At 42.0% G+C, this 21,180-nt stretch overlaps 1 protein-coding gene across 4 annotated transcripts in view; it reads right to left on the reverse strand.

Annotated features, from left to right (window-relative positions):
- Fgd4 (FYVE, RhoGEF and PH domain containing 4) overlaps positions 1 to 12,895 on the reverse strand; it is a 183,625-nt gene extending 170,730 nt beyond the window's left edge. The window contains exon 1 of one of the 4 annotated variants that reach the window (XR_875778.3): positions 12,139 to 12,568. Coding sequence is in view for 1 of the 4 variants with exons in the window: in NM_001301817.1 (NP_001288746.1) it covers positions 12,139 to 12,289 (151 nt within the window). In the remaining 3 variants the exon portion in view is untranslated. Of the gene's footprint in view, positions 1 to 12,138; positions 12,569 to 12,592; positions 12,702 to 12,812 lie in introns of those variants that run through there. The other 3 variants (XM_011245874.3, XM_006522027.4, NM_001301817.1) reach the window with 3 other exon arrangements.
- Between the last annotated feature and the right edge of the window lie 8,285 nt (positions 12,896 to 21,180).

Below are 21,180 nucleotides of genomic sequence, written 5' to 3' on the forward strand. Positions count from 1 at the left end.
TAATGATAATGATAAAAATTTAAGTTATTTTATTAGAGAAAATCAGTCGTTTTCTTTACCTTAGTCACTAGCATTTTCAAATACCATTGTTAATATATCTGAGAAATATATCATGAAAAAGAGCTAACATACAAGACCTACACTGAAATATTGACTTTGTAATATATTCTAATCTTGGGAAGTGTGATGGGTAATTCCAATAACAGTATTTAAAATTAGCAAAAAAGACAGGCCTTTGGACCTACTTGTGAGCAACTATCTATTTTAGGTTAACCTGAGTTTATGAGGCACTTTCTTATTATATGAACTGTATTGTTATATTATGTTATAATAATATTATACAATATATTAACTTGCTCTATATTCACATGTAGGGAAGAGTCATCTTACATGGGAGCTGTATTTGAGGGCAGGGTTGGAGGAGACAATCCGTATACAAGAGGATGCTTTGCCTGCCTGCCTGCCTGCCTGCCTGCCTGCCTCTGTCTCACTAGTGAGTTCATTTACCCTGATCTTGAGTTCATCCTTGGTCTTGCTCACACTGTACAGTTGCTGCAGCTGGTAGTGAAAACCAACTTCTTAGGTGACTGTCTTAGTCACGGGTCCATTGGTGGGAAGAGACACAGTGAGGAAAGCAACTCTTATGAAGCAAAGCATTTAACTAGAGCCTTGATAAATAACACTGTTACAGGTCATCATCATGGCAGAAAGCTCACAGGCATGGTGCTAGAGCAGTGGCTGAGAGCTTTACAGCCTCATCTGCAGGCAGTAGACAGAAAGAGAGAAACACAGACACACAGACAGAGAGAAACAGAAAAACAGAAAGAGGGAGAGAGAGAGAGACAGAGATATAAAGACAGAGACGCTGGACCTAATGTGAGCTTTTGAAACCACAAATCCCACTCCAAGCAACCCAGTTCTGCCAACAAGGCCTCACCTGCTTTAACAAGGCCACACCTCCTAATCCTTCTAATTCTTCTCAAACAGTTTTACTCTCTAGTGGCTAAGCATTAAAATATATGAGCCTATGAGACTCATCCTCATTTCAAGTACTACAGCCATCCAACATGGACGGAAGCACAGTGGCCTTCAGGAATCCTCCAGGCTTTGTCATCAGATTGACATTCCTGAGAGACGTTTTGTGGACTGAGCAGATACCAGATTCTTAGCATCTCTAGTATAAACACAGCCAATATTAGACAGTCCAGCCTGTATCATATTAAAACAATCAAATCTTCTTGGATATATATTTGCTTTATTGGTTATCTTCCTCTAGAGACCCCCCCCATATGCTATAAACTGTCAGCAAAGCAGTTCTAGAAAAATAGAATTGTAAGAATGAATTTCTGAAGTGGGAATGCTGGTATCTGGAGCTAGCTGCCCACCTCAATGACCTTTTTTTTGTATTAGATATTTTCTTTATTCACATTTCAAATGTTATCCCCATTCCTAGTTTACCCTCCAAAAACCTCCTATCCCTTTCCCCCTCCCCTACTCACCAACCCACCCACTCCTGATTCTTAGAACTGGCAGTCCCCTATACTGGGGCATATGACCTTCACAGGACCAAGGGTCTCTCCTCCCACTGATGACCAACTAGGCCATCCTCTGCTATATATGCAGCTAGAACCACGAGTCCCACCAAGTGTTTTCTTTGGTTCGTGGTTTAATCCCAGGGAGCTTGGGAGATACTGGTTAGTTCATATTGCTGTTCCTCCTATGGAGTTGCAAACCCCTTCAGCTCCTTGGATACTTTCTCTAGATCCTTCATTGGGGACCCTGTGCTCCGTCCAATGGATGGCTGTGAGCATCCACTTCCGTATTGGTCAGGCACTTGCAGAGCCTCTCAGGAGACAACTATATCAGGCTCCTGTCAGCAAGTTCTTGTTGAAATCCATAATCGTGTCTGGTTTTGGTGGTTGTTTATGGAATGGATCCCCAGGTGGGGCAGTCTCTGGGTGGTCATTCCTTCAGTCTCTGCTTCACACTTTGCCTCTGTAACTACTTCCATGGGTATTGTGTTCCCCCTTCTAAGAAGAAACAAAGTATCCACACTTTAGTCTTCCTTCTTGAGTTTCATGTGTTTTACAAATTGTATCTTGGGTGTTCCTAGTTTCTGGGCTAATATCTACTTATCAGTGAGTGCATATAAAGTGTGTCCTTTAGTGATTGGGTTACCTCACTCAGGATGATATTCTCCACATCCATTCATTTGTCTAAGAAATTCATGAATTCATCATTTTTAATACCTGAGTAGTACTCCATTATGTAAATTTACCACATTTTCTGTATCCATTCCTCTGTTGAAGAACATCTGGGTTCTTTACAGCTCCTGACTATTGTAAAAGAGGCTGCTATGAATATAGTGGAGCATGTATCCTTATTACATGTTGCAGCAACTTCTGGGCATATGCCCCAGAGGGATATTGCTGGATCTTCCAGTAGTACTATGTCCAATTTTCTGAGGAACTGCCAAATTGATCTCCAGAGTGGTTGTACTAGCTTGCAATCCCACCACCAACGGAGGAGAGTTCCTCTTCCTCCACATCTATGCCAGCATCAGCTGTCACCTGAGTTTTTGATCTTAGCCATTCTGACTGGAGTGAGGTGGAATCTCAGGGTTGTTTTCATTTCCATTTCCCTGATAACTAAGGATGTTGAACATCTTTTTAGGTGCTTCTCAGCCATTTGGTATTTCTCAGTTGAGAATTCTTTGTTTAGCTCTGTAGCCCATTTTTTAATAGGGTTGTTTCATTCTCTGGAGTCTAACGTCTTGACTTCTTTGTATATATTGGATATTAGTCAACTATCGGATTTAGGATTGGTAAAAATCTTTTCCCAATCTGTTGGTTGCCATTTTGTCTTATTGACAATGTCCTTTGCCTTATAGAAGCTTTGCAATTTTATGAGGTCCCGTTTGTTAATTCTTGATCTTACAGTACAAACCACTTGCAGAGAGAGAAATTAAGGAAAAAAATCTCATTAATAGCATCAAAACAAAAACAAAACCCCAAGAATTACCTTTACCAAGGGAGTAATCAGGCACAAAACTGACATGTAGATTAATGGAGAAAAACAGAGCCATATAACTATAGTAGCCTAAAACTCAAGAAAGGTGTCAAAAACATAAACTGGAGAGAAGAAGCCCCATGCTGGCTAAGACTGCTCACTGTGCTCCAGATTAGGAGGAGGGCTACAAAACGGAGAGTAAATGCCAGGTCAGAAGTGTAAGGTCAGTTGAGCTCACTGCACACACATGGGATATAAATTATCATCAGCATAGATTAAAGGGTATGGTAGGTCTAAGCACAACAGCAATGCAGAAAAGATCTATGACGAGGGCAAATATTCCAATTGGAAATCACCCAAGAATAGCAAAAAGTTTGCCCAAAGTACAAAGTCCAGATGACATGCTAAGGAAGGATAATTATATTTTTTTATTAGATATTTTCTTAATATACATTTCAAATGCTACCCCGAAAGTTTCTTATACCCTCCCTCCACCCTGTTCCCCTACCCACCCACTCCCGCTTCTTGGCCCTGGCATTCCCCTGTACTGGGGAATATAAAGTTTGCAATACCAAGGGCCCTCTCTTCCCAGTGTTGGCCGACTAGGCCATCTTCTGATACATATGCAGCTAGAGACACGAGCTCTGGGGGTACTGGTTAGTTCATATTGTTGTTCCACCTATAGGGTTGCAGACCTCTTGAGCTCCTTGGGTGCTTTCTCTAGCTTCTCCATTGCGGGCCCCGTGTTCTGTCTTATAGATGACTGTGAGCATCCACTTCTGTATTTGCCAGGCACTGGCATAGCCTCACAAGAGACAGCTATAACAGGGTCCCTTAAACAAAATCTTTCTGGCATGTACAATAGTGTCTGGGTTTGGTGGCTGATTATGGGATGGATTCCCGGGTGGGGTAGTCTCTGGATAGTCCATCCTTTCGTCTTAGCTCCAAACTTTGTCTCTGTAACTCCTTTCATGGGTATTTTGTTCCCTATTCTAAGGAGGAATGAAGTATCTACCTATTCATTGGTCTTCCCTCTTCTTGATTTTCTTGTGCTTTGCAAATTGTATCTCGGGTGTTCTATGTTTCTGGGCTAATATCCACTTATTAGTGAGTGCATATCTAATGACTTCTTTTGTGATTGGGTTACCTCACTAAGGATGATATCCTCCAAATACATCCATTTGTCCAAGAATTTAATAAATTTATTGTTTTTAATAGCTGAGTAGTACTCCACTGTGTAAATGTACCACATTTTCTGTATCCATTCTTCTGTTGAGGGACATCTGGGTTCTTTCCAGCTTCTGGCTATTATAAATAAGGCTGCTATGAACATAGTGGAGCATGTGTTCTTATTACCAGTTGGAACTTCTTCTGGGTATATGTCCAGGAGAGGTATTGCTGGATCTTCCCATAGTATTATGTCCAATTTTCTGAGGAACCTCCAGACTGACTTCCAGAGTGGTTGTACAAGCTTGCAATCCCACCAGCAGTGGAGGAGTGTTCCTCTTTCTCCACATCCTTACCAGCATCTGCTGTCACCTAAATTTTTGGATCATTATATATTCTTTGGCCATTGTACTTTTCATGCTGTGATAAAATTCCAAGAACAACTTGCTGAAGAGTTTATTTTGACTTACTACTCCAGAAAAGTCCATCACTGCATACATCCAAACAGGAAGAGAGCTGAAATGTACATATCCATACCCAGGAAGCAGATAGTCTGTCAAATCTGTAAACTGTCAAAGCTTGACTCTACTGTTATATTACTTACAACATGGCTGCACCTCCTAAGGGGTCAATAAACTCCCAAACATTCCCACCAACTGGATGTCAAGTGTTCAAATACCAGAGCCTACAAGGATGTTTCTCCTTCAAATCACCCATTCATTCTCTGGTTCCCATAGTTTCATGGCTATCTTATTTAATCCAACTTCAAAAGTCCCACAATTTTAACAGTCTTAATACTGTTCAAATGTTCAAAGTCTCTTTTGAGATCTAAGGCTGAGAAACCAGGAGTTAGACAGACTCCTTGGTAGGAAGACACATGGAAAGGCCTGGCTAAGGAATAAGGGTGGTAAATTTACAAGATGACCTCCTGGCTTGAAACAAGAGCCTAGCAGCTTTTGTTTCCCACAAGCAGGCCCCCTGTGGCTCAAGGCCAGTTTGAGACATATCACACATAGTTGCAGACCAATCAAGCATCCAGTCTGTGTCTAAACAGAGCAACCCTGACATAGGAGAGAAAATTCTTCAGAGCCTTTGAAACCCCCCAAGCCTGTAAAAGAGACTGGACTGTCAGTTTTCCAAATCCCCACTCTGCCTTGAAGAGGGTCTTTTCTCTGTGTGATTGCTGCATTTATATGTCTCCTCACACCCAGGAAACACATTCTTTAACTCTGATTCTGTCTGCAGTGCTTGTGATTTCTCTGCTGCTACCACTTATATTATAGACATTTCCTGCCTTTTAATTCTCTGCTTTTAACTGGCAGAGAAAATGAACCTGATCAAGACCCCTAGACTACACCATTTCAAGACTACTAGACAGCCTCCAGTAAAATAAAAAAAATTATATATTACAAACATAATGACACAGAATGTACACTTGTATTCCAATATAGAAGAAGGAGGGCATATTGAGGAAAGACTGGACTGTGGGAAAACCAAAATTGAACTGGGCAAACATTGGTCTTATAACTCCATACCCAGTGTCACAGCTCATATGCTTCACCCCTTCAGCTTTCTTGACTACAACATACATTCTTTCCTGGGCTGGTTCTATTCCAAGTCTACAGCTCTCCCTGGCAGAAGTCTTATGGCTCTGGCATATCTAACATTTTGGGGTGCCATCAAAATGTTTACCTTTCAGTTTCATGCAATGGCCTCTACTGCTTTACAGGAACTACACAGCAATGTATTGTCTTGCTTCAGCATCTCTCTAAAATTGTCAGGAAATATCCATCAGGTCCTTTTCTCTTGCATCTTTCATGCCTTCAAAGCCAGTTACACATAAACAATCCTGCCAAATTTGGCTGCAAACTTAGGATGGACTCTCAGACTCTTTGACTCCATTAGCAGCAGTTTTTGTATGTTAAAGCAATTGCTTTCTAGAAATGAGCCACCTCTTAGGCTTTCTTCTTTCACAAGTTGTAAACTTAGCCAGGAGGGGATCTTACCCTGAAGGCACCCTTCCCAATGTTCTAGTACATAGGAGGAAATAGCCACTTAGTGGCATTTTTTTTTTTTTTTTTTTAGGGTTTCATTGCTGTGAAGAGACACAATGACCAAGGCAACTCTTATAAAGGACAGCATTTAATTGGGACTGGCTTCTAGGTTCAGAGGTTCAGTCCATTACCATCAAGGCGAGAGCATGGCAGTGTCCAGAAAGGCATGGCACTGGAGGAGCTGAGGAGCTACATCTTGTTCAGAAGGCAGCTAGAAGACTGACTGACTCCTCAGGCAGCTAGGGGGGGTCTCAAAGCCCTCCCCCACAGTGGCACACTTCCTCCAACAAGACCACACCTACTCCAACAAGACCACACCTTCTAATGGTGCCACTCCCTGGGACATATTCAAACCACCACAGGCATTAATCTTCTTAACATTCTTTTTTTTCTCCAAACTGTATATTTTGTATTTCTTTTAGTCCCATTTGCTCTTCTCTGTAGAGCTGCATAAGAGCTCTATAGAACTGCATAAGCATTTTATAGGCTCAACATTATTTACAGTCTTAAATTTTTTCTCTGCCAAAATCCTGTCCCTTACTTTTTTTTTTTTTTTTTTTTTTTTTTTTTTGGTTTTGGCTTTTCGAGACAAGGTTTCTCTGTATAGCCCTGGCTGTCCTGGAACTCACTCTGTAGACCAGGCTGGCCTGGAACTCAGAAATTCACCTGCCTTTGCCTCCCAAGTGCTGGGGTTAAAGGTGTGAGCCACCACACCCTGCTCTTTTGTTGTTTTGTTTTGTTTTGTTTTGTTTTGTTTTGTTTTTGGATACCCCTTACTTTTTAATTCAGCCTTGGGTAAATTCTTAGGACAAGGGCAAAAAACAGACAGATTCTTTTCTTTGCCAAAATGGCACACACTACCAACAGAAACACTGTTCTCTCTAAAACTTCTTGAACTGGGCCTCCATACATACTTCCACCTCTGGAATTACAGTCTGGACTATGAGTGCTAAATCCAGTAGAACACATTTCTGGGAAGAAAACAAGATGGAGAGACAGCTGAGAAATGTAGACTATGTTATTAAAGGCTTTCCAGAATACAATGCTCCTTTCTACCCACTTCATGCAATGTCCCTCAATGGGAAAGCCTCTTTAGACGTAAGGCCCTAAACACTACAACTCTCATTAGTCAATCAACTTTGTAGACTCTCGACCATGGGCTGAACTCTATACAAGAGACTTTTTCCCCCTGCAAACTTCCGTTTTCTACAGACTGTTGTTCTCACTGCAGGCACTTCATGAGATAATGGGGTAGGAAAAGAAATAAGCTACTGAGTTAGCAGAAACAACACTGAGTAGGAACAATGGCCTCAATCCCAAGCCCTCCATATGTTCCACTCCACAGGAGGAAAAAGGAAAGCCTACAAAAAGGCTGGATAAAGCCCCAAATAAGATGGTAAAAGTATAAATACTCAATAATTACAATATAAACAGGATAAAAATCTCACCTGTCAACAAAAACATTTTCATCTTACACTGTCTGTATTCTTTAGAATGTATAAATCAAATTATCCTGGGCTGTCTTTAACCCCTCAATAAGCATCCTCCACTGTCCACCTCTGTGTGTAACATAGCAATGTCTTTAAGTATGAGGTGTGAATACTTCAGGTGTGTGTGAATGAATGCCTCCTACCAACCCAGAAGCCTGTAGAGAAGACGTCATCTGAGTTCCTGCTGCGAATTAGAATCCATGGGAAGAAACTGTTCTGCAACGACCAATTTTCCCCATGAAGAAATCGATCTTGAGAGCATGAGTAACCAAATGGCTTCTTGAGCTGGTCTGAGACAGAATCTCAGTCTTCAGACCAGACTGACCTGCAGCTAATAACTCACTTGTGGGCTTTGAAAGTATGATAACCTTCTTGCCTCAGCGTCCATATGCTAGAATTACAGGTACAGGTAACCATGCTTGGCTGTCTTCTAAATCTTAAAACATTAATTCAGAGGCTGGAGAGATGGCTCAGCAGTTAAGTGCTCTGGTCTTCCAGAGCACTAGAGGGTCAATTCTTAGCACCCACACGGTGGCTCACAACAGTCCGTGACTCCAGTACTTGGTGATCTAATGCCTTCCTGCCGCCTTGGGCACCAGGCATGCACATGGTGCATAGATCAACATGCAGGCAAAACACAAATACACATAAAATAAAATTCTTTTAAAAATTAAACAGTGGGTCCACAATTGTCAAAATACTCCTTCCAAGACAAAGGACTACCTGAGTCTCTTACTCTTAATTCTGAGTGCTCTCAAGCACTTCCTTAGGAGTCTTGAAAACACTGCCTAAGGGGATAGTAAACATCCTCAAGCTAGACACCTTCAGGTTTGAATCCTGGCCCCAAATCACCAGTTAATTTCTCCAATCAACTTAATGACTCTCTTTGTACATCAATCCTCTTACTAGTATGATTTTTGTGAAATAAATTTATGTACATCTATATTTATGTGTATCACAACAAATTTCTTTTAAAAAAAAAAGACATTCTATGATAATAGCTACTGTAGCATGTAGGGGGAGAATAGTCATTTGTTCGTTCAAGTGATACTAAAGAATTTCTTAGTGGCAGATTTGGGGAGACACAGGAATGAATAAATGGCTCCTGACAACTGATGTGTGTAACCTTACTTTCACCATCCCAGTCCTATTGAGTATCACCACTTCCACTGTGCAGGGGAATCTCATAGCTAGTGATGGAACCGGATTCACGAGTGCTACATGACTCCCAAACTTCTGTCTTCAACATTTTAAACTTCACCTCCCTCATGTGAATACTTAACATCTAGTCAAAAGCAGAGATGCAGTCTGTAGACTTTGTTTTTATTATTTTTGACACACAATAAGAGTACTGTTTAAAAGAGAGTTTCATAGCCACAGAACAGTGGCTAAACAGTGACAGCTGAGTTCTCTTTTTGTCCACTTGGTGGTGTTGTTTTGATTTTGTTGTCACTGCTTGCTTGGTTTTGAGGCAGAGCCTCAGCCTATGCTGGCCTTCACAGCAACCTTCATTGCTCAGTCTTCCAAATCCTGGAACCACAAGAGTTTCCACCAAGTTCTTGTTCTTCTTTTACTTTCTTCCTTCCTTAAGAAAAGTAACATTCCTCTGGAAGACTGTCCACTCTGATTCATCTCAATTGTGCGGCTCCCACATATAAATTTTTCCCCCCGAAGGAACTGGCACTTCCCAAGAATTTAATTTGGCTTATTTTTTCCATGAAGGAAACAGTTATTTAATAATGGATGGTTTGGGGAGATTTAATAAGGAAAGTCAGATTTGATTCAAAGGAAGAAACATTCTACACTTTTTTCTTACATTCTTTACTTTCAACAGGTGTTTTAGAAAACTAGGTCCTTTTCCTTCAGTTGCTACAGATTTTATTGTGTGAAGGGAGCAGCCACACCTATTCAGATACAAGTAATTCTTTCCCAAGGTTGACAATAATACGAGAAAAGGCTGACTCACAGGAAGGGCAATACTGATACAATATAACAAAACTAGAAGGGCAATACTGATACAATATAACAAAACTAGAAGGCTCTGCTGTAAGCTCTTTACTTCTCTTAAAACTGCATTTCCTCATTGTATGGGGGAGCACTCATGTGTGCACCTCCCACCAGAACTGATTCTCTTCTTCCATCATGCAGGTACCAGGGATGGAACTCAGGTCATACGTTTGGAAGCAAGCATCTAATTTACCTGCTGAGCCTTCTCTACTGTTCATAGGTACTCTATTTCTTTTTTTATTATTATTTAAACAAATTTCTATTAGATATTTTCTTCATTTACAATTCAAATGCTATCCCAAAAGTCCCTTATACCCTCTGCCCACCCTGGTCCCCAACCCACCCACTCCTGCTTCCTGGCCCTGACATTCCCCTATATTGGGGCATATAATCTTTACAAGACCAAGGGCCTCTCCTTCCATTGATGGCCGACTAGGCCATCTTCTGCTACATATGTAACTAGAGACACAGCTCTGGGGGGTACTGGTTAGGTCATGTTTTTGTTCCTTCTATAGGGTTGCAGGCCCCTTTAGCTCCTTGGGTATTTTCTCTAGCTCTTCCATTGGGGGCCCTGTGTTCCATCCAATAGATGACTGTGAGCATCCACTTCTGTATCTGCCAGGCACTGGCATAGCCTCACAAGAGACAGCTATATCAGGGTCCTGTTGGTAAAATCTTGCTGGCATATGCAATAGTGCCTGCGTTTGGTGGTTGATTATGGTATGGATCCCTGTAAATAAATCTTTTTTTGTTTTGTTTTTGTTTGTTGGTTTGTTTTGTTTTGTTTTTCGAGAAAGGGTTTCTCTGTATAGCCCTGGCTGTCCTGGAACTCACTCTGTAGACCAGGCTGGCCTCAAACTCAGAAATCCACCTGCCTCTGCCTCCCAAGTACTAGGATTAAAGGTGTGCGCCACCACTGCCCGGTGGTACTCTATTTCTGAAATTGCTAGAGATTCCCTTTGAATTTAAAAATTAGAAGGAGGGCTGGAGGAATGGCTCAGTGGTTAAGAGCACTGACTGCTCTTCCAGAGGTCCTGAGTTCAATTCCCTGCAACCACATGGTGGCTGGCTCACAGCCATCTGTAATAGGATCTGATGCCCTCTTTTGGTATGTCTGAAGACAGCTATAGTATACTCAAATAAATATATATTTAAAAAAATAAAAATAAAAATTAGGAGGAGAAGACCAAATTTAAAAATTAGGAGGAGAAGACTTCAGCAATGGATGGAAAAAAAACCAAAAAACAAACAAACAAACAAACAAAAAACCAGGATAGCTGGGCATAGTGAGTAGTAGCCTGCTTACCCAAGTGCCCTGAATTCTACTCCCAGTATGGGGGTGGGGGAATGGGGAGGGCACAAATAAATAAAAGAGCAAACAGAACCCTTTCTCCTACAAGCATAGCTGCTTTGCAGAAATAATTTATAGACTATACTGTGACTCTTGAAAGAGGATGTTTCATATTTTGATCGTCTCTTCAAAGCATTTGAAAATAAATCTAGTAACATAACAGAGGCATCAGACCAGTGTCTGTGCTGAAAACAACGGGTGACAAAATGCGATGACAAAGCAAACCATTTTCACTTAATAACATTTTCATTCAGTTTGGTGAATCACAGCTAGAACTGGAAGAGATCTCCAGAATACTTTATCAGTTTCTTACTTCTACAGGAAATGATTACAGAGGACTCTCCGTGATCCAGTTCATGCATCATCTCACATCCTGACTTATCTAACGTGAACACACACTTAACACACCATCCATCACGATTTTCTGTCATGTGCCTTCTATAGCTTCGGGACAAGGAATAGACAGCATATTTACCAGTCTCGACATTGATCATATTGATAAAAACACAAAGCTGCTTGCTCAATCATTACAAAATGAAAGTAAAGAAGGGTGAGATTTCTTTTTAAGATTCAAAATATTCAAAAACATAAACATTATCTGAGTGTTTGACTTTTGCCCTCGGGAAGGGAGCGCCAGGGAACTAAGGTCAACTGAGCAGAGGAATTTGGTGAATCTTAAACAGCAGTATATTGAAAAATAGGTTGTACAATTCCTAATAAAGCTTTTTCTAAGGGCACACCTTTAGTTTTTTAAGAACAAGCTGGCCATATTCTTGAAGCTTTGGGAGAAAGAACAAACTAACTAGGAATAGTGTCCTGCGGGGTAACTAACCTGTGAGGATCCCTTTCACAACAGAAGGCAGCCCTTTCCCCCAGGTCCTCAACAGCCAAAGGCACACACCCACACCCACTCCACTCCTAACACCCCGTCAAGCCCCCAACACGCGGCACGCCCTCCGCCAGTCCCCAACACAGGCGTCACGCCCCCAACACGCGCGGCACGCCCCCCGCCGGCCCCCCAACACGCGGCACGCCCTCGCTCCGCTCACCCACGCATTACCTGCGGCCTGGCTGGGTTGCGCGACACGGTCAAGGCGCCGCAATTGCGGCGAAGGCCTGCTCCAGGGCCGGGGGATCCCGGGCGGCAGGTAGGAGCCTGACTTCCGCCGGATGGCCACCCGCCTGAAGTTATGGTCGCTCTCGCTGTTCATGGTGGCCTGCGGTCACTCCCGCAAGCCTTGCCCCGCGCGCGTCCAGGTTGCGCGACTCCCTGCGCTCCCTCCCCGCGCAGGCCTCGCTTCCCGGGCCTGCGCTCCGACTCCGTCGTCGGACTCTCCGGCAGCGGCCGGCCCAGGCCGCCCCCGCTGCACAGCCAATCGCCAGAGTGCAGCGCGGTCCCGCCCGAGCGCCGAAGAGGCTTGGGGGGGACCGGCGTCGCCCATTGGCCCAGGGGAAGGCAGAGTGCACCTGCCTGGCTCACCTGAACCTCAGAAACGCCTCATCAGCTTACTTACCGACCACGCCCTGGGATGCTGGAAGAACAGTCTGGCTGTTACTCACCACACTTTCAAGAGCCAAAGTCTCCCAGGCTACCGCGCTGCAAACTTTAGGTAAGGAAACCCAGCTTTGAAAATGACTGAGAAGCCGGAATTCCAGATGCACCGCCGGCTCTTGGAAGAAGCGAATCAGCTTGCCGGGAGCGCTGTTCAAGCAATAAGGAAGCGCAGCTCTCACCTTAAAGGGAATAAAAGTTTCTTCTGCAGCCCTTTTGAGTAACCATGGCCCAGGAACACAGATTTAGACAACCTCAAATTCCATGTTCCAATGCGGAAGCAGTCTTAGAGTTTCACAGAACAAAGAAAGTCGTAAATCAAGGCAAGTTTAAAGTCCATTGGTAGGTATATCAGAGAGGCGGTTACCAGCAAGATGGAGGTTTTTGAATAGGCTTGAGATACTATCTCGTGACATTCTTAGCTTTGTGGTTGCTAGAAGTCATCTAAGTCAGTCAATAGATTCCAAAGGTTAGTTTAATCTGTTAGTCATGGGATGTTAGTTTTAAAGTAGAGGTGGACAAGAAATGACTGTTCCCCTGGGCTAAAGCTAGGCCAAGGTAAGTTAATTAGCCTCTGGGCTTGCAGCGTTCTAACCTCTCTACAGTACTGAAGTTCTAACCAGCCAGTCAGTCGGTGCAGACAGATTCCCTTCAGATTTCATCCACAGAATAACACTGGTTTCCAGAACAGCACAAGACCCAGTTTATCATGACCACTGTTAAAGATAATGTAGTAATAAAGTCAACAGATTTATGAATATGAAGCAGTTTCCAATGTACATTTCCACGGCAGAAAAAGGACATGACCACAGAGAAAAGACAAAAGTAGCTAACATGGTTACCTGGCTCAAGACAATAGCTTTTTTTTTTTTTAAAGATTTATTTATTTATTATATCTAAGTACACTGCAGCTGTCTTCAGACACTTCAGAAGACACTTCACACACTTCAGAAGAGGGAGTCAGATCTCCTTACGGATGGTTGTGAGCTACCATATGGTTGCTGGGACTTGAACTCAGGACCTTCAGAAGAGCAGTCGGGTGCTCTTAACCGCTGAGCCATCTCACCAGCCCGACAATAGCTTTTAAAGTCCCCTAAATACAAGAAAAGTTTGTCCTCTCTCTCTCATGAACAGACTTGCTCTCAAATCCCCATCTTATTGATTTAGGATATAGTACCTTACTTAAAAAATAATTTAGGACTTCACATTGCCCTCCTTCTTTCATCTAGACTTAGTTGCATAACAGACTACATGTAATTTTCCAACTCTACAGAGTTGTGAGATAAGTTGACTCCAGCCTTTAGAGAGGAGAGAGATGAGCCTGGGGATGCCTGCTTATCTGCAGCTCAGGAACATTTTAGCACACTTCATACTGAAAATGGACCATAGCAACTCATTCCTAACACTGCCTTCAGGAATTTAGTGATAATGCACTAATGTGCTTTAGAGTTCTTTTTTTCTTCTTTTTTTATTGGATATTTTCTTTATTTACATTTCAGTGTTATCCCCTTTCCTGGTTTCCGCCCCTCCCAGAAAGGAAACCCCCCTATTCCATCCTCTATCCCCCTGCCTCTGAAAGATGAAATTTCAAGACCTGTAAGTCATATAAAGTACTCAGAAATTGCTGGTTGTTTGTGAGCCTAGAGGCTGCCTGGGGCTGAGAAAAAAGAAAAACAAACCCGGGTATGCCCCGTAGCTAAAACATTCCTGAGAACAGCTTAACCTTAAAGATAAAGAGGAATGTGAGGACATAACAGGCTATCTGAACTGAGTCAACAACTCACAGAACTCTGACACCCTGCACGTACATGTAATTCTTCTGTTAATGTTTAAATAAGCCAATAGTGTGTCACTATGCTGAATTCCACACCCCTAAGCCCCTTACCCCATTAAGACCCCCTAGTTTTCGAGCCTTGGGGTCGAATCCACTGTCTCCTGTGTTAGATACGTTTTGACCCAGAGCTCTGTCATTAAACTGCCTCATGTGTTTACAACAAGAAAGGATTCTCATGTTTCTTTGGGTTCTCTCTCTCTCCCGAGGCTAGAGTGGGGGTCCCCGAAAGGGGGTCTTACACCTCTATGTGAGTGTTCCTCTACCCACCCACCCACCCACTTGCAACTCCCCACCCTTGATTCCCCTACACTGGGGTATTTACTGAGCCCTCATAGGAACAAGGACCTCTCCCACTGATGCATGACAAGGCCATCGTCTGCTACATATGCAGCTGGAGCCATGTGTACCCTTTTGTTGATGGCTTAGTCCCTGGGAGTTCTGGGGGGGGGGCTGGTTGGTTGATATTGTTGTTCTTCCTATGGGGTTGCAAACCCCTTCAACTCCTTCAATCCCTTCTCTAACTCTTCTACTAGGGACCCTACGTTCAGTCCAATGGTTGACTGCCAGCAGCATCTACCTCTGTATTTGTAAGGCTCTGGCAGGGTCTCTCAGGAGATGGACACCTCAGGCTCTGATCAGCAAGCACTTCTTGGCATCCACAATAGTGTCTGAATTTGGTAACTGTATATGGGATGAATCCCCAGGTCAGACAGTCTCTGAATGGCCTTTCCTTCAGTCTCTGCTCTATACTTTATCTCCATATTTGCTCCTGTGAGTATTTTGTACTCCTTCTAAAGGAGACAGAAGCACCCACACTTTGGTCTTCCTTCTTCTTGAGCTTCATGTGGTCTGTGAATTGAAACTTGGTTATTTGGATCTTTGGGGCTAATACCCACTTATCAGTGAGTGCATATCATGTGTGTTCTTTTGTGATTGGGTTACCTCACTCAGGATGATATTTTCTAGTTCCATCCATTTGCCTAAGAATTTCATGAATTCATTTTTTTTAATTGCTGAGTAGTACTCCATTGTGTAAATGTACCACATTTTTTGTATCCATTTCTCTGTTGAGGGACATCTGGGTTCTTTCCAGTTCCTATTATAATTAAGGCTGCTATGAACATAGTGGAGCATGTATCCTTACTGCATGTTGGAGCATCTTCTGATTATATGCCCAGGTGTAGTATTGCTGAGTCCTCAGGTAGTTCTATGTCCAATTTTCTGAGGAACCACCAGACTGATTTCCAGAGGGGTTGTACCAGCTTGCAATCCCACCAACAATGGAGGAGTGTTCCTCTTTCTCTGCATTCTCCCCAGCATCTGCTGTCACCTGAGTTTTTATTTTAGCCATTGTGACTGGAGTGAGGTAGAATATCAGGGTTGTTTTGATTTGCCTTTCCCTGATGACTAAGGATGTTGAACATTTCTTTAGGTGCTTCTCAGCCATTCCATATTCCTCAGTTGAAAATTATTTGTTTAGCTCTGTACCCCATTTTTAATGGGGTTATTTGATTCTCTGGAGGCTAACTTCTTAAGTTCTTTTTATATATTGTATATTAGCTCTCTTTTGGATGTAGGATTTGTAAAGATCTTTTCCCAATCTGTTGGTGGCCTCTTTGTCCTATTGACAGTGTCCTTTGCCTTACAGAAGCTTTGCAATTTTATAAGGTTCAATTTGTTTATTCTTGATCTTAGAGCATAAGCAATTGGTGTTCTGTTCAGGAATTTTCCCCCTATGCCCATGTGTTTGAGGCTCTTCTCTGTAAGTTTCTCCCACTTTCTCCTCTGTAAGTTTCAGTGTACCTGGTTTTATGTGGAGGTCCTTGATCCACTTGGACTTGAGCTTTGTACAAGGAGATAAGAATGAATCGATTTGCATTTTTCTACATGCTGACCACCAGTTGAACCAGCACCATTTGTTTAAAATGCTGTCTTTTTTCCACTGAATGATTTTAGCTCCTTTGTCAAATATCAAGTGACCATATGTGTATGGGTTTATTTCTGGGTCTTCAATTCTATTCCATTGATCTTCCTGCCTGTCTCTGTACCAATAACATGCAGTTTTTATCACAATTGTTCTGTAATACAGCTTAAGGTTGGGGATGGTGATTCCCCAAGAAGTTCTTTTATTACTGAGAATAGTTTTCGCTACCCTGGGTTTTTTGTTATTCCAAATAAATTTGCAAATTGCTGTTTCTAACTATGAAAATTTGGAATTTTGATGAGGATTGCATTGAATCTGTAGATTTCTTTTGACAACTTGGCCATTTGTACTATATTAATTCTGCCAATCCATGAGCATGGGAGATCTTGAAGTTCTTGTCATACAGATTTTTTACTTGCTTGGTTAGAGTCACACTGAGGTATTTTCTGTTATTTGTGATGATTGTGAAGGGTGTCATTTCCCTAATTTCTTTCTCAGTATCTTTTGAGTAGAGGAAGGCTACTGATTTGTTTGAGTTAATTTTATATCCAGCCACTTTGCTGAAGTTGTTTATCAGCTTTAAGAGTTCTCTGATGGAATTTTTGGAGTCGCTTAAGTATACTATCATATCATTTGCAAATAGTGATAGATTGACTTCTTTTCCAATTTTTATCCCTTTGACCTCCTTTTGTTGTCTAATAGCTGTAGCTAGGACTTTGAGTACTATATTGAATAGGTAGGAAGAGAGTGGGTAGCCTTGTCTAGTCCCTGATTTTAGTGGGATTGCTTCAAGTTTATCTCCATTTATCTTGATGTTGGCTACTGGTTTGCTGTATATTGCTTTTACTATGTTTGGGTATGGGCCTTGAATTCCTGATCTTTCCAAGACTTTTAACATAAAGAGATGCTGAATTTTGTCAAATGCTTTTTCAGCATCTAATCATGTGGTTTTTTTTTTTCTTTGAGTTTGTTTATGTATTGGATTATATTGATCAATTTCCATATATTGAACCATGCCTGCATCCCTGGGATGAAGACTACTTGACCATGGTGAATGATCATTTTAATGTGTTCTTGGTCGGGCGGGGTTCCTACTTCCCTGGGTCCTGCTGGTTCTAGTTACTCCCAGTGGTGTTGCAACAGATGCTGTGTCCTACTCACTCCTCATCCTATGATCCTTGGTGTGCTAGAGCACCTGTGGAGGAGTCTCCTCTGGGTGCTGTGGGACTGGCTGCAGAGTTAACACCCAAGGTAAACTGGCACGGACCAGAAGGAGCCTGACTAAAGTTCTTTTAAATTTCACACACACACACACACACACACACACACACACACACACACACACACACAAAAGAATGTATATCTGGTAGTTTGCAATGGTAAGAACCTATAGTCCTTGCTGTTGGGAAAGCTGGAATCGGAGATTACTTGGAGTCAACCTGGGCAGCATAGGAATACCTTGATCATCACCCTATCTAATATTTAAGATTCTGTCTCCAGAAAAGGATTTTTTTTTGATGGCTAGAAATATTGTTCAGTGGAAGGATTCTTGCCTACTATATTCAGACCCTAGGTACTATCTCTAGTGCAACAGAATAAAATAATATAGAAAGATCTTTTGCTGCCATATGTATAAATTACATGTAATTCAAATGCAAATTTCTGTTAAATATCACTATGTTTAATAAAAAGTCCTGGTTGTATTTTATGGTACTTCATTAGCAGTATAGCTTAATTATTTTCAAGTGAGAAGAGGCATGGCAAGCTTCTGTTTAGGAACAAATTGTCAAACAAAACATTTTTCTTAGCAGAGAGTTCTCTTTCTGTAGTAAATACATTTCTATGGGGCAAAAGAAAGTTTGACATATGCATTTGGTACAACAATTTCAAGCTGTCTCATTTGAAGGTTTTCAAATTATACACAATTCTGTTTCTTGATAGAAGTTATTCACATTTACCTCATATATGTTCACATCAATATATGCCTGTGTTTTCACATGAAATGCTTGATAGCTTTCATCAGGAACTGAGCTAACACAACATCCTTACACCACAATACATAGTTGCTGAGGTTATTTTTATTGTAAAATATTCTATGACAAAATTGTCTGTATAGGCCCATCTGGTTTTGAATTCACTGTGTAGCTCAGCTTGGCCTGAAATTCGCCAAAATCCTCTTGTCTGAATCTCTATAGCACTGGGGTTAGAGAAGTACCTCACTATGCATAACTAATAGAAACCATTTCTAATGGACCTCGTTTTGGTGACTATGTTTTACCACATTAAATGAATGGAATCAACAGATTTTATTTTATTTCAAGTTATATTTATCTAAGATAGAACAAACATTGGATATTATCTCGCTGTGTAGTTTAAACATAACATTTTATTAATATAGCTAATAGGCTATTTCCCACTAACTCACTAACATCTATTGACTGAGAAATGTATTAGATATCAAAGAGAGTAACAAACACAAGAGACAGATGTTGAGACCTTATTCTGTGACTGAGGCAATTCTGAATACTAACCAAACTCTTAATAGTTATCCTTGGGCAAACAGACAACATTGAAACTGCACTTGTAGAGATGAGGATGGAGTTCAGTGAGAGAAACCTTGCTTAGTCAATTGTCAGCGCTCCTGCCTACAGTTCAACACTTACAAGGCTGAAGCAGAAGGATTAGAAATTTAATGCCAGTCCTGGATACAAATACTCTGTTCACAAAAAGGAAAGGAAAAAATAAAGAGGTGGCTTAGAACATAAGAAGCCCTGAGCTAGATACCAGTTAGAATGCCAGAGGATTCTATGGTACCTTCTAGCTGCCAGTTAGAATGCTAGAAAATTCTACAGGACCTTCTAGCTTCCAGTTAGATTGCCAAAGGATTTTTAACATTGCAGACCATAATGAAGAAAAGTCGCCATTTCCTCAAGAATTAACATAAAATGTCAGACTTGGAGTGTTTTTTTTTTTAAGGCTATGGATTGATCATGTTCCTAACTTTTATATTTTCTAATGTACAAAAATTGTATGTAGGAAGCTAGGAGTGTGGCATACTCCTTTAATCCCAGCACTGAGGTACAGAGAGGCAGGCAGATCTCTGAATTTGAGGCCAGCCTGGTCTATATAGTGAGTTCCATGATAGCTAGAACTACATAGACAGATACTGTCTTAAAATGTGTTTGTGGGAGGATGCTGGACAGTTGGCTGAGTGTTGCGCCCATCTTGGCCGGCAAGGAAGACACAACACGATCGGATTCTTCTTAACAGCCTTTATTGCAGGAACGCCTCAATGTTGCTACGGGGACCCCCGGGAACCCAGGGAGGTCTGCTTATATGCACCCCAGCACAGGGAAAGGCTTCGTGTCCTCCTGGGATAGGTTGAACCGCTGTCACCTAATTAGCATGTACCTGCTCTAGAGGGGTTGGCGCCAATCTCGGGTTAACGCCTGCGCAGTGGTGTTGTTTATGACAACCGCACACCGGAAACCGGCACCGTCTTAGAGTTGGCTTCCTACAGCTGAGAAGTTATCATTTACTGCTTTTGCAAAGGACCCAGTTTCAGGTCCCTTGTACCTACACGGAGGCTCACAACCATCTCTAATTCCAACACAGGAGGAATTAAAGATAAGGAGCTGTATGGGCAATTTTGTGTCATACCTAGCAAGAGTCATATCTTTTAGGGCTGCATTGACAGAATTTAGAGGTTGGTTTGTTTCAGGAGACAGTGTTCTTGGGGAGGAGGGCCTTTTTATCTCCTTTTAGGAGGCTAAAGAGAAGGGTGCTTGTGGGGGATCCAGGGTCAAAGCCAGTTAAAGTTACCCAAAAAGCTCTGGAGGGAGGCAAGAATTGATTTTTGAGGGAAGGAAAAGGTGGGTTTGACAGGGAAGATCTCTTTTCCTAAAAGTGCAATGGGCAGAATAAGTTAGATTTTGTGAGGGGCTATTTTGAATCCTAGGGCAGATAGGGAAGGTATTAGTCTTTAAGTTTGGGGGGGGGGGGAGGTGGAAGAATCTCCCCATATTAAGATGTCATTCATATAATGTTATATATTGAGTACTTTGTCTAAATAAGGTTATAATGCAGTGGCCAAAGCCCCCTGACAAATGGTTGGACTGTTAGCCATTCCTTGTCTATTCTTTCCTAAGGGTGAACAGACCATTCATATTGTGAGGCTGGGCCAGAGTTGTTAATGGGAGTACTGAGAATGCAAAGCATTCAAAGTCTTAGGGGTGGAGAGAGACAGAAAAATGTACTTGATTGCTAATGGGGGACGTTGGCAGGGATGGCTGAGATGTGGGCAGCTGCCTTTGGGGAAGGCCCCAGACTCACATGGCTTTATTAATTGTCCTTAAGTCTTGAAATAATCTCCATTCCCCTGAGCTCTTTTTTAATAGTGAATGCAGGGGTGCTCCATTAACTGTGGGAGGAGTGAATGTGTTGGAGTAGAAGCTGTTTTTCTACCAGTTGTGTGAAGGCTTTAAGCTTCCCCCTTAGTAGAGGCCACTGTGGAACCCAAATGGCTTCATTGGAGATCCAATCAAGTCAGAGAGTATCAAATCTAATAGTGGCCTTTAGAATCCGGAGTGATTTGGAGGAGGGCTTTTAGGGTCTTCTTGGGCATAATTTTCTTTATAGGTATTGTCATCTATTTTGATGTGGTCTTTTTCTAGTTGGGTGGTAAGCACTACCTCTAGGGCTTGTAAGATATCTTTCCGTAGAAGATTGGTGGCTATTTGAACTACCAGAGGGCATATGAGGCTGGTAGCTTCATCAGGGTCCTCCCACCTGT

This window comes from Mus musculus, chromosome 16, assembly GCF_000001635.26.
Source record: "Mus musculus strain C57BL/6J chromosome 16, GRCm38.p6 C57BL/6J".
In the NCBI taxonomy this organism is placed as follows: Eukaryota; Metazoa; Chordata; class Mammalia; order Rodentia; family Muridae; genus Mus; species Mus musculus.